General features: G+C 36.7%; 3 protein-coding genes across 3 annotated transcripts; 2 read left to right on the top strand and 1 right to left on the bottom strand.

The window, feature by feature from the left end:
* Positions 1–2314: 2314 nt before the first annotated feature.
* LOC108376932 (uncharacterized) lies at positions 2315–3492 on the bottom strand. The gene is made up of 3 exons (XM_017633193.1): positions 2744–3492; positions 2482–2681; positions 2315–2412 (listed from the first exon to the last, which is right to left on the bottom strand). Exons 1-3 carry the CDS (start codon positions 3490–3492, stop codon positions 2315–2317), a joined length of 1047 nt encoding a protein of 348 aa, XP_017488682.1.
* Positions 3493–3597: 105 nt separating this feature from the next.
* On the top strand, positions 3598–6321 carry LOC108376931 (uncharacterized). The gene is made up of 4 exons (XM_017633192.1): positions 3598–3625; positions 5287–5902; positions 5968–6164; positions 6224–6321. The coding sequence occupies exons 1-4, from the start codon at positions 3598–3600 to the stop codon at positions 6319–6321; spliced, it is 939 nt and encodes a 312-aa protein (XP_017488681.1).
* Positions 6322–6432: 111 nt separating this feature from the next.
* LOC108376930 (uncharacterized) lies at positions 6433–13504 on the top strand. The gene is made up of 7 exons (XM_017633191.1): positions 6433–6444; positions 6806–6864; positions 7341–7400; positions 9524–9822; positions 12454–13057; positions 13136–13332; positions 13404–13504. The coding sequence occupies exons 1-7, from the start codon at positions 6433–6435 to the stop codon at positions 13502–13504; spliced, it is 1332 nt and encodes a 443-aa protein (XP_017488680.1).
* The last annotated feature ends 333 nt before the right edge of the window (positions 13505–13837 follow it).

The following is a 13837-nucleotide window of genomic DNA, read 5'->3' as shown; positions in this document are numbered from 1 at the left end:
TAGTTTTGTAATCGTCGACAAATCCAGATTTTTTTTATGCTGGGTTATTATTGTTGTTGTTACAGCTAAATATTAGACATATGTACACAGGTGAGGCATGTCAGTTGTGATTAACTTGGGGTTAGTGTGACCAGATGAGTCGAAGGGAAAATGAGGACAGTCGCAAGTAACATCTATGTATATATGACTATGTTTTTATGTGAACCATGATGAAAATAAAGCGTTATAGCCATTTGACTTTTGCTGGCATTATGGCATTTTCAACCAGCTATAACAAATAAATTATTTTTCAACTGCCGTTTATTATAATGAACCGACCATCTAATTATTACTTAAAAAAAATTTAAGACACAAAAAATGCCAGTAGATATTCGTAAAAATTATGAAGTGGATCTAATTCTTTATAAGTATGCATTCAGGTACTAGGTTCGTCTGAAAACACTAAGACCTATTAAACTTTATAGAAACTCCCATCCCGAAATACCATCATTTATATTTTATTATAACAAGTATGGCAAAGTCGCTTGCGAAATGTACAATTTATAAAACTTAAAACAAGACTGGGTCGGTAAAAAAAATTAAAACGGTGTACAAATAAGCGCCTAAAGATATCTATCTTTACCCGATAGAAAGTTTATAAATGGTCAGCTTTGTAAAAATCAGCGCATTAGGTGGAAAAAGAAAAATCTGTCAGGACACTTTAATTCGACCCTGAAATCAGGACACGACTGATCACCCTACTTGGGGTCAATGCCGTTTAAGCTCTGTCTATAGGGAGCCTGGGCTATGTACATGATGCACAAACGATATCAGAAGCCTCTAATATTTTTAGGTTTTCCACAGTCGAAATTACGCTCTCCTGAAACCGTATGCCTTAGTTAAGTTTGAACTCCCCCATAGGGAAAAGCGTTAGGTTTCGTGCGGCTGGAAGTTACTGAGAGGAAATAAATGAAATGCTTAAGGACGAGGGGAAGCTTCGATATGGTCTAAGGTTGTAATGCGAGTGATTGTTCGGTAAAATATGACTTGGTTTTAGGTTTTTAGGGTTTGTGACCCTCAGGAATCTTTTCTTTACTACGAGTTCAAATACTCACCCAGTTCCCAGTTAAAACTAACGTTACACCATATTTGTTACCCATTTTTGAAGGTTTACTTCTGCAGCACACCAATTTTAGGGCATCAAGAAAACTAGTATTACCAACCGTTAGTATTCGCATGTGCTACTAAAAAATCAAAAACTTTCGTATTACAATATCCCAAAAAAGGCAAATTGCAGATATAATACATTTCTACATTTTGTATATCCTGAGTCATATACAGGAGTATCTAAAATACCTTGTAAAGTATATATGTATGCACATTAGGGCGGTCCCAGAATACACTGAAAAATAGACTTTTACAACTTTTTTTTGCTGTGACCTCTTAAAATTATTGAAAAAGGAAAATAAGAGGACCTGTTTCATTATTTCGAGACCGTTTAATATTTAACCGTGTCGTCGGGCTTGTAAAATAGTTAAAAATAAATCTTCATTTTATCGAATAAAAATATTTCCCTTCAAAAATCATTATTTAATAGAATTATGACCTATCACTTTTGCATTAAAAATTAAAAATTAAGCGTTGACTTTTTCTTAGAATTTCCGAATTTTTCTTGCTTTATTCAAATAAACTTAAGTAAAACGAGTGAAATAAAAAAAAAATCATTTGGTAAGTTTTTATTCATACGGCCCATTGTTATGAAAACATAAAATAACTAATTTTTGTAAATTAGAGCTGAAATTATCGGTTAAGTAAAAGGAGTTATGAAAATTTTAGCGTTAATAGTTTTTTGTTTGAAGATTTCTGAACAATAATATTTTTATTCAATTAAAAAATAGTTATTTTCAACCATTTTACATTAATTCTACAACCTAAGGATGAAATGTAGTTGCGCATTACCTGCCATTCTGCATCAAAACCTAAATTTTGATAAAAAACGGACTTGGCACCGATTTCAAAATCATTATTTTCGATATTCTTCAGTTTTGGCGGGTGGCTGGGGGAAAGTTTTGACCACCCTAATGTACATATGTATGTACATATGTATGTACATATGATGTATGTATTTTGTTCACGCCATAACAATCCTTCTAGCATAAATCCTAACGCAGGGCTAAGGCAGCTTTTGTTTGACAACGAAAGCTCATCAGATTTCCGCACTTCATTTCATAAAGCTTTCATTCCACAATAAAACTCATAAACAAAAGAAAACGTCCAATAAAAGCTTCAGGCGCTTTATTGAACTTAGTTGGTACTCATTTTCTACCCTATACAACTACAACACCCTATAGCTTAAAGCGAAACCCACTTCACGTCCGGCTTTATGATTACCATCGCTGTTGAAAATCACCACCAAAGGCCCGGGGTTGTTGCCTACAATAAAAATGAATCAAAGTACTAATATTTAGAAGAAATACGCTGGATGAACAAATACAATTTTACTTGTGATTGTGTCGCCCTGTATGCTGCTGCCGCAAAAATATGTGGCACGTATGTTGCTGTCCACAATGGTAGCCTGCGGTATCAGCAGATAGTCTTCACTTAAACCCTCGCTATGTAACTGCGGTCGGCAATAATTGTCCAGTTCCTGGAACTTCTGGTGGTTGTATTCGGCACCCAAACGAAAGTAGCGCACCTTGATCCTGAAAGTAGGTTTACTGTTATTAGCCCAAAAAGTAGTGAATACATTTCTTTTGAGGTCTACTCAAGTAGTTTAGTAGAGTGCTGACGCCGGAAGCAGATTGCATAGTTTAAGTTTCCTGGATAAACGCCCACGCCACCGTTATAATTGAACGAGGTGATGGTGCCCGCTGACTGAGGATAATATTGCAAACAGCCCGGTGGCGCTATGAGGAAATCATCACTGAAGCTGGCGCGTGGCTCTATGGCTCGCATAATCCTCTCATTATCCGCTTCCGTCGTCGTATCATCGTTGTCCTGCGCAAAATCCACGGCGCTCCGTTGCGCTGCACCCGCTGTACACTCCAGCTGCTTCACCACCATATTCCAACGCGGCGTGGGTAATTTTCCATTGCTGCCCACGCGTGCCGCTAAAACAATACCCAGATCGATGTTCTTCACGCCGGCGGTGCGATTGAAGGGCACATAAATGTGTTGCGCTACCTCCGAGCCACAGAATCGCAGCCCATTTACCGCGAAGTAGTCTCGCACACACTGCACATACCACAGGCCATTTAGCGCATCGGGCACGCTGGGCTGGGCTAGTGTCAATGAAAAATCGATGCGTAGCTGGCAAACGTTGCTGCTGTAGGCGTTGATGTGGTAGATGCATTCGCGCGGTGGGTTCGCCGGTTGCACCAGTTGGATGTGCTTGGCTGCGGTGCTGGCGCCGCAATTGGGCTTGGCTGCGGCGGCGTATGCGACAGGTGTGCCGCAAATTATGAGCAGCAAGGAGGTGAAAAGTAGGCTATCGATGGGTGCGTTTGGCTGCATTTTGGATTGTTGGAGAAGCGCGTGCGTTGATTGATGGGATCTGGAGTTAAATAAGTTATCATTTGCGCGTTGTATTTATATGTTTAGTTGCTAATAGCTTGAAAAATGATTTGTTACTATTCTCCAGCAAAGTGTGAGTCACTTTTTATTGTCCTACGTCCACCGACCGCAATCAGAAAATGATGTTTAAATATAATGTTGTGTTAGACCGTTATCGGCAGTGTAGTTGTTTGCTTACATTTATTTCGAAAAACATTGAGAATTCTTTCGAATGCAAAAGATGTTTAACAAAAAATGCATAGATAAGATAGTATAAGAGGTATCTGAGTTATCACTTTATATGCTGGTTTTCATCGGCGCTGGTAAAAAAAAAAAATGTTTCGATTTGCTATCAAATTAGGAGTGATAAATTCCCAAAATTTGGTACTCAAAATTGTACGGTATCAATTTGTTTTTTAGAGCATGGAACATTGTGTTTTCTTATGAAATAATAAATAGTCAACAAAGCACACTAGTTTTTCTCAGTTAATTCCGTTCGCTACTTGTGTAATGTTGTTCGACTTTAAGTTTGTAGTTTTTTTGCTTTCGGTTTTTGCGTCATTGGAGTTGTCGCTGACGCAGATATGTAAGTAAATGTAGTGCAAATGAAAGAAAGCGAAAGTACCTATGTAGAACAAAGTATTTCTTTGTTCCTACATTTTTAAAGTGAGCTTTAAAACCGCATCAATTACGTAACGAATTCTGAAAACTGGTTTTTTTTTTTTTTGTACTGTACGTACATATAACATTAGCTCTTATTTGTTTTTTATTTTAATTGTATCGATCATAATTTTAGCAAGCTCCGCATTATCTGTCCTTCTTCCTAAAAACACGTGCCAATAACACGTTCACCAGTTGTAAGCAGATAATATAAATAGATATACAGAAGTGATTTGGAATTTCGGTTGTTACATTCCAATGATCTGAGTCAATGCTTAAATCTCGAATCTACGTTTATGTTTTTTTTTTTGTCGGGACCAACACAAATCAACGCATGCAGAACACCACCCAGTCGATATGCCGTCCATTGCACTGCTTTCCTGAACCCTTTTAATCACTTCTAAATCCACATGATTTACGAATACATAGAGCAGATTGCTAGGTGTTAAAGAGCTCAGGTGTTTGTCTCTCAACACATCGGTGCCAGCAGCCAACCTCTTCAAGGCAAGAAGGACAAATGTTGTAGTCATTTACCCCAGTCTCAGTCGGTTGTTTATGAAACGAGTAGTGGCCAGTCAACCGCCTCCATTATTTGCCTGCAGTCTTATCTGCTCAATGAAGGCAAGAACCTAGTAAAACCTTATGAATTTGACCCTGCATCCCCCATTCGAAGCCTCTCCGTCATTACTGAGCGAAATATTCATCAGATTCTCATGGCGGCTTTGATGACCGAAAGATGGCCATGTTATAACTTTTCCGAGCGCTCTCTGGCCAAATGGTCAGATGATTCCCAGGTACTCCTGACCGACCTGGCACCGAGAGGAAAAATTTTATAATTTATTGGAGAATGACACTAGTTTGGAGGTATTTAGAGTGCTGGCCAATGCTTTGAGTACAGCTTGGCTGTCACCATAGACTCGTCATAGTAGGAATCGTGTCGAGTAAAGATTTTCAGAGTTTTTTCTCTGAAACGAGAAAGCCTAAAGAAATTCGCTTAGCTAAAGAAAAACATGGTATGATTCATATGCAATTTATTTACTTGTAAATTTGTCTACCTCGACAACATCCTAGTTTGTTCTTCTTTTAATTTTGCAGCAAGCTTGCAGTGTGGCCAAACCTCTCGTTTCAAGCGCACTGTCATTCGAAGTCCCAGCCAATCACTCTCAACTTCCTCATGCCAATACACGTTTCGACGTTATAGCAACAATGTTTGCCAATTACTCGTACAATTTCAACGTTTTGAGTTGCCACAACCGACAGCGGACTCCATTACGAACACCTTGACATGCAAAGACTCTTTCACAGCTGGCCGTTTTACCTTATGTGGCGACAATACCGGTCAACACATTTACTTGCCATTCACTGCGGATGCCACAGTACTAGATTTTAATATTCTATCGCGTTCGACACAAACCGCTTGGCATTTGATTGTGGAGCAACTGGAGTGCCCACCTTCGCATAGTCACCTAGCTGACGGGTTACCGCCACTCATCGGCGGCGTGGTGAATAATCTGCTGGACTGGCGTAACCTGTTTTCGCGATTTATCAATGATTTAGAGTTGCTGGCACCCGCTGGCTGTGATCAATACTACACTAAGCCAGAAGGAGTCATTAGCAGCTTCAATTTCCGCGATGGCATAAATACTTACTACATGTCCAATCTGAAGTATACGATTTGTATTAAGGCCGCTACGGGTGCCAAAGATATTGAGTAAGTTCGAAGAAGAAAATATGAAAGTTTGGTCACTGATTATTAATTGTTTTTGTTCGCTTAAGGTATACTGTGAAAAAGTTTTCGCTGTCGTTCGAGTTGCCTAACGAATACTACAACGATGCCTGTCGTCCGCCCATTGCCACGGAAGGACGTCAAAGCGATTATCTTATGTTACCTAATTCAAACTTTGCGGATAATACAGCACGTCAACCAACCTACTTTTGTGGTCAAGGGCTGGCGGCCGGACAAGTTTTATTGGGTCAGATTTTGATTCTTCTTATAATTCTAAATAAAAAACATTTTTTCTCTATTTTTCAGGCTCTGGACCCTTTGTGTTGTATTTCTCCAGCGATGAACAATGGAGTCTCATAGAAACTGGTTTCAGCATTGAATATCGCATCAAAGCTTTAAGCTAAATTATAAAATCCGTAACAGTACTCCAAGCGAATTTAAAATGATTTATCCATTTTATGAAGCCCACAAAATTGTATACTCAATTAAGGGCCATTCGACCCTTTTGCCAATAAATGATTTCAAGAGTAAGAATAGAGTACTAAATATGCATTTTCAAAAACGAGCCACAATTTAGTTTTTACAGCAGAAGGGTTAACTTTGGCGTGGTGATGTACGGGGTCCGGGTGCTCATATTTTAAAGTTATATATTTAGGTGAAATTACTGGGAGGCAGTCATTTTTAAATCCTAGTACACAGTTTTATGTTAACTATTTTAGAACCGTGGCTAATGATCTTGATTTTTCGAAAATTTTAAATTGAGGTGGTCGGTGGTATGTGTTGAGCAAGCTGTCCACTGTTTCGGAGAATACCTTGCTGTTTTACCGGAATATTCCAGGATATGTTCCTCTGCTCTGATTTATCTTTAGGTTTTTTTTTTATCCACAGATAGATAGCGGCTATACTTGTACAAGTACATTGGCTTATGTCAAGGAGCTTAGTGCATAGTGCTTCAGCCGGCACACTGTTAAATGCGTCGTATATTTGCATTATTTTTTATAATCTAGTGCATATGCTATGTATATTATAATTGACTGAAGGGCAATCTCTTCAACACCAGTGCGCTGGAAATATGTACGTGCTGGATAAAATTTCTAAAACATACTTATTTTTATAAGTTTGAGAAATTTCAGGTAGAAAGTAATCGAGAGTATTTTCATTTATGCAGCCGTTATCTAACAAAGTCACAAACCTAATACATATACATATGTATATATATAGCCACGACTAGACTGCGGATTTTTCTGTAGAAAACGAAGCTTAAAAACTTAACTTAACTTAACTACAAACAAATTGTATACAAATTCATACACTTTGCTTATAGCTGTGTGGTACTACATATTTCTAGACCCCGTATTTTGCATAAAAATCCGCGCTCTAGTCACTACAACACAAATTTTTAATTTTTTGTGTATATTTCTAGCATAAAATCGAATTTTTGTGGCACATTTTGCGACGCACTAGAAATCACAACAGTGATGAGGTAAGTTTTGTGACTCCATTAGAATAGAGAGGATGGTTTCTAAAGTTGGAAGAAGTAAATTGTTGAAAGAATTAGGCCAACGAACAGTGATATTTTCTGCCCAAATTTTGGGGTTTTAATTCCTTCGGTTGGCTAAATTGATGTTTCAGCCATCGAAGTATATCCAAGACAGGTCCCGACCTTTGGCACCTGTTTCTATGATCAGTGGTAAAGTGTAAGTTGAGGAAGCTCTCTGCAAATTAAAAATATAATGCTAAAGTATAAAGTTTTGTAAAATGGGGTTTTTCTTCTGCATGTGAGTTCTAAATAAGGTTGAAATTAAAATTATTTAAGATGTTCAACTCATTAGTATATAATAAAATATTCAAGTGAGTTTTTTAATAACAACAGTTTAAAGAAAAAGTCATAAGTCATTTACTCCAAGTTTCGCCAATAATACATTTTTGTTTATTTCAAGATAATTATATTTTAAACTATAATAATACATGGTGTATCCGAACATGTCTGACCTTTTATTTAAGACGCGATTTTGTACTATATAATATTGAATTTTTTTCTGAACATGATTTTTTTTATGAATTTTTTTCTTCCAATTTCGTGTAAGATTTAATTATAATAAAAAAAAAAACTTAAAAAAGCTAATATAACTCAATACTACGTGCATTTAATGCATATTTTTTAAATTAATTTCAGGTGCCAAATTGGATGGGCTATTTTGTTCTTCGTTACCTTGATTTCGTAAATATTCGAATTTAGCGACCCCAATAGCTCTTAAATAACATCATAATAGGCCATTCTTACTATTATTTTTAACATAAATTATTGTGTTATATAATTATTATGTTTTTGTTATTTTGACTTCAGATTCGAATTTAGCGACCTAAACAACCCATGAAAACCTGAATTCATGTCAACATATTCATTTTTTTAAATTCTGAGCACAAAATGGGTATGAAATATCACTGTGCAACGTTTTTATCGTGCGAATTTTTTTTTCAAACTAAATACCAATCGCAGCCAAGCTAAAAAAAATATTCGTTATTCTTTTAAGAATTGTTGTTAGCAATTCGTTATGATCTTGATCTTTTTCGCCACCAGAATTGAGTGCTGAAACGGCAAACTCTACACAATTCTCTTTAAGTAAAACTAATATTTGATTAACATTTTAAAGTGTAAACATTTTCTAATTCAAAAATTCCCACTAACAGAGTTTGTGAGCCAAAACAAAACAAAGCGAAGCCAATTAGTAGCACAAATCAAGCAAGTCTATGGGTGTGAAATAGCTTAGGAAGAAAGCTCATTGAACCGCTTATGGGATGTGGAAGATATGGTTAGTTGAAATCATCACAAATTTATTGCTCCAATAGCATCTGCGAAGCGTTTCGGAAAAATTGTGCAAATAAAGCAGAAATTGTGCATACCTAAATCCATGTGTACCAGAACATTTGATTTAAGTTTAAGATATTCGGATTCTTTGACAAGTTTGCATTTTACTTTCGAGCACTTAAAGCGCTGGTAAATATTTACAGACTGAGCGTGTTGTTTGTGCAAACAAGTGTAAGTACGAGTATGTGTGTGTGTGTGTGTGTGTGTGTAAAGTGCACGCAACCGAGTGAAATAACGTCTACAGACGAGTATGTACTTTCTTAGCAATTTTTTCAAAGTAACTAGACAAGATCGAGCCGATCGCTCGGCAGTCTGGTCGTGTATCAACGACCACATGATCGGTGAAACGAGCTGTCGTCAGCATCAAAGAATGGCTTCTAATGCGCAGTGTTGAACGGTTTGTCTTTCACCGCTACACATCGATCTATAAAATGAGTGTTTCGGATAAGTAACGGCACAGTTCGCGGTACGTGCGCGTGCGTTCTGAGTGTGGTATCCTACATATGCAGTGAGCTTCGGACGGTTGATTGGGAATAGATATTTGTGTATATTTTTGAGTAACACAACGCGTCATTAGTAAAGGAAGCGAATCTGAATACAGAAATAAGTGAAAATTTAAAAAATATATAAAGAAAATATAAGAAGTGCAAAAGTACAAACTTAACACACAACTGGTATTAGTATAGCGGAAATCATTAAGATAATCTTGAAAAAAATATGAATTCCTCGTCCATCAGATCAGTGCTTTTGTGTTCTGCTTTATTAGTGTTAGTAGCTAGTCCTGGCGTATTTAATGCCGTGTGGAATGAGAATATCCTCTACCACAACCCTAACGTCAGTTATGTTTATTCGAATACGCCGTATGAGGAGGCGCAAGAACCACCAAGCATTTACCGACAGTCGCGCCGCAATCCGTTGATCGATGCCTGCACCACAAACGAGGGCACTTCGGGTACATGTCTAACGCGGTTCAATTGCATGCGTCAAGGCGGCACACCGAAAGGATTCTGCACCAGTTATGGCGTGTGTTGTGAGAGTGAGTAAGATGAAAGTGCATAATTGTGTTAGGTGTTACATTTGATATGACTACCATTGTGTTGTTCGCTAGTTGCCCCAAAAAGATAAATAGGCGCCAAATTATAAACTTTTTGCAACAAAGAAGTCAGTGTAAAATAGTGTGTCCAAAATTCGCAATGCGCAGCACATTTTTGTTCATTGTAAGAAATGAAAAATATGGCATTTGTTCATCTTTAAAAAAAAATTTAGTTATACAATAAATTACATTTTTGAAACGTTAATGAAAACAACAAAAGTTTTAAGATTACGTTTCTTTCAAACAAGTTTAAAGAATTATAAGGAATATTTGTACAGGACACGCGGGATTCTGCGGGACACTCGTAAAATTCTCAGTTTTATAAATTGAAATTTTCACCACTTTTGTATGTGGAGCATAATTTTTTGGTATGCCAATTCACGCCTATTCTCTGAAATTTAATGAAATTTGGATATTCCGGATAAAAGACTTATTGATGTCCAGAGACCAAAATGTATGATGAAGTTTAATTAATTTCCGTTGTTGTTGTAAAAAATTAAAGATTGAAACAATATTTACATTATAGTTGGAGATCCGACAAGGGCACGACCTTCACCTTCTTTTAAATGAATGAAATCTATTTTGTATGAAATTTAACGTGTTAGGAAATACTCTTTGCGAGTGGGCTGGCTAAAAAATCCTGGTCAGGATATTTATTTATTTATTTAATGTCTTATAAAATAAATATAAATATTCGAAAATTAATTTTTCTTTAATTTTGCACTCAATTGTTAATGAACAAATTAAATTTATAACAATCGAAACCATAAAGCCTATAGAATGTGTTAAACAGATGAGTGAAAATTACTAGTATAACCTACCTGTTCATACCTGCCAACCCGATTGGTAGGCCAGAAAAAAAATAGACAACCCAACGTTTTCACATTCTATAGGCTTAATACTTTCGATTGGTATATAATTTGTTCATTAAACCAATGAAAGTATTACAATTTTTGAATATATAATTAAAAATATCCTGGCCAGGATTTTTTCAGCCAACCCACTCGTGAAACACGTTAAATTTCATACAAAATAGATTTCATCCAAGCCTTTGTCTGATCTTAGACTATTAACTGGAGATAAATGCTACGAATTGATTTATGCAAAAAAAAATCGATTTTTTTTTTTCAGTTCAACCTCTTTTGAAGAGGGTGAGCGCTTTGTGCTACTGAATACGAAATTTTTACTAAAAAAAAGTGAAAATTTTGTAACAATGATTGAACGTATAGATTTTTTTTTAATTTTCCCCGAAAATACCGAAAAATGAAAGCTTTTTATGGGACAACCCCAGCGGGCCCAAAATCCCGTTGTTTGGGGCTTTAAAATTTTTTTTCAGACTGAAATCTAGATTCCCTGACTTAGAAGTAAGTAAACGCCTTTTGATTCTTCTGTATAGAAATTTAACTTACTATTTATTTGAATAAATCGAGTAAAAGTTCAGAAATTTTAAGAAAAGGCAATTGTTTAAATTTTATTCATTAGGCCCAATGTTTTGTGCAATTTGAAGCAGGTCCCTCCAGAATTTCTACAGAATCTAACTCAGACTATGGTCTTGCGGCAAGTGAATTCGTTGAGCAGGACAAGTTTGTGTGCTCAGACGGCACTAAAGAATATTTCGATCCTGCTTGTGTTATTGTTGACGAATTTAAATGTAACGTTAATAATGTTAGTTTTTACATAAAAAAGTTACCCTCAATTGAATACCTTAGCACAAGAGTATATTAAGAAACGAGATTACAGTCGTAGGACCAGAACTAACCGCTTGTTTGGCTGCACCATCAATAGGTTTTATACCGCATGAGATGGCAACGCACTCCTCTTGTTTCAAACATTCAGTGTTCAGTAATTCTTACCAGTCCTCTCAACCGCAGAAATTTTTGGTAACTTGTCGATATTTTAACTGATCAGTGAAAGGTTATAGTTACATTATTTGGTTATAGTTATCAAATCATGTGTTGATATAAATTATAAATATTTTTAGCTGACTTTTTTCTGCATGTAGTACCCTCGTACTGCGTTGTTTTAGTTCACCCAGACTGTACGAGATAAACATAATATTTAGGGTATTTAGGATATATAAGTATGTATTGCAGGATTTTCGACATTACTGAACACAAATCTAATTAGTTATTACCGACTTAATGACATTGATCACAGCTTGATTATCTACAACGAAGGGGTACTTTGAAGTAACAAGTTCCACCATGCTTACTAACTTTGCCGGCACGTTGGTTGTATAGATCTGCTGGAAAAAACACTACAGTAATATGAAAATCCCCCAGCGACTCGCTTTGGTTCCATTTGGGTTTCGTCTGCGAACAATTCATCGCTCGTATCGGTGTCCGATTAGTACTCACATTTGTTGCCAAAGTCGTTTTTTATGATCTTGTAGCTTCTTTATATAAATAAGTATTTATGTAAATATTTTCATAGATTTTTTAAGAAAACTCAACTGTCTAGAATGTGTGCTCTTCTCTAAATGATGATAACATAATTATAGACTTTTTTCATTCAGTCCAAAAACCACACAATACCACTTTCCGAATTTAAAGCATTTTCTCCCTTCTCTTACAGCAAACATTCAGTGTGGCCGCAATTCGAATTTGAAGCGCACCATAATCAAAAATCCCGTCCAGCTGCCAACGTCATGTCAATACACAATTACACCATACAGCAGTAATGTCTGTCAACTGCTTATCGAATTTCAACGCTTTGAGTTGCGGACCCCAACCGCGGACACAGCCTCGGCCACACTGACCTGCACCGACTCCTTTTCGGTGGGCGGCTACACACTGTGTGGAGAAAATAATGGTCAACACTTGTATTTGCCATTCAATGTGGCAGCTGGTGCTTCACAAATCTTATTGGACTTCAGTTTGCCCACACAATATTCACTATCCACATGGTACTTGGTGGTCACACAGCTAGAGTGTCCAGCGGCGAAAAAACGCGTTGGTAATGGCGTTTTGCTGCCGTTTATGGGCCAAACAAATCTACAGGATTTGCGTACGATTTTCTCCACAAAGCATAGCGATTTGGATTTATTAGCACCACCCGGTTGCTTGCAGTACTTCCGTGATCCAGCGGGCCAAATTAAAAGTTTCGGAAGCGACTACTATTTACCAGATATGAAATATACAATCTGCATAAAACCATTGCCAGGCACAACAATGATTGAGTAAGTCTATAAGGATGCGCAAGTAATCAACTTTTTGGGTGGCTAAATAATTTCGCTTGTTTTTTTTGTTTATTTTAGGTATACTGTGAATAGATTTTCGCTTTCCGCGGAGCAAGATGGCCTTTACTATGATGAATCTTGCCACCCAACTATATACACAGAGGGGCGGCAAAACGACTATCTGATGATACCGAATGCGATGTTCAGGGATAATATGGATTTCCAGCCGACTTACTACTGTGGACTGGGTCTAACAACAAGTCAGGTGCTAGTTGGTGAGTACCTAACGACGTTGCTGCGCTAGTAAAAAAAAATCTAAATTTATAAACGGTTTTAATATTTCTAGCAACTGCGCCATATATTATGTATTTCTCCAGCGATAGCCAGTGGAGCTCAGTTGAAACAGGTTTTAGTATATCGTATGTTGTAAGGACGACAATAAACTGATAATAGTGGCGATGTTTTCATTATATGAATGCGATAATCGTATATGTTTTTTTTTTTACAAAATTGGTGTTTTTAAGCAATGAAATCTATGTGAAAATAATAAACCTATGCAAAAAACTGTTAATATTGATATTAAAGATAATGGAAGGACGAATGGGATGTATGTACGTATGTATGTACTACATAAAAAGGATCACAGAAATGAGAACACGACTATGCCTATGTAGCATTTTAAATACAACACCTCACTAAAAAGAAAGCTAAGCAACACTTTATTCGAAGCAATGATACAAGAATTATTTTTTGCAAGTCATGTCCTCTCTTTAAATAAAA

This window comes from Rhagoletis zephyria, unplaced genomic scaffold (assembly GCF_001687245.7).
Source record: "Rhagoletis zephyria isolate East Lansing unplaced genomic scaffold, Rhagoletis_zephyria_1.1 Rzeph_scaffold_11221, whole genome shotgun sequence".
Lineage (NCBI taxonomy): Eukaryota > Metazoa > Arthropoda > Insecta > Diptera > Tephritidae > Rhagoletis > Rhagoletis zephyria.
Note: the sequence above shows the minus strand (reverse complement) of the source record. Positions and strands in the feature narration are given on the sequence as shown.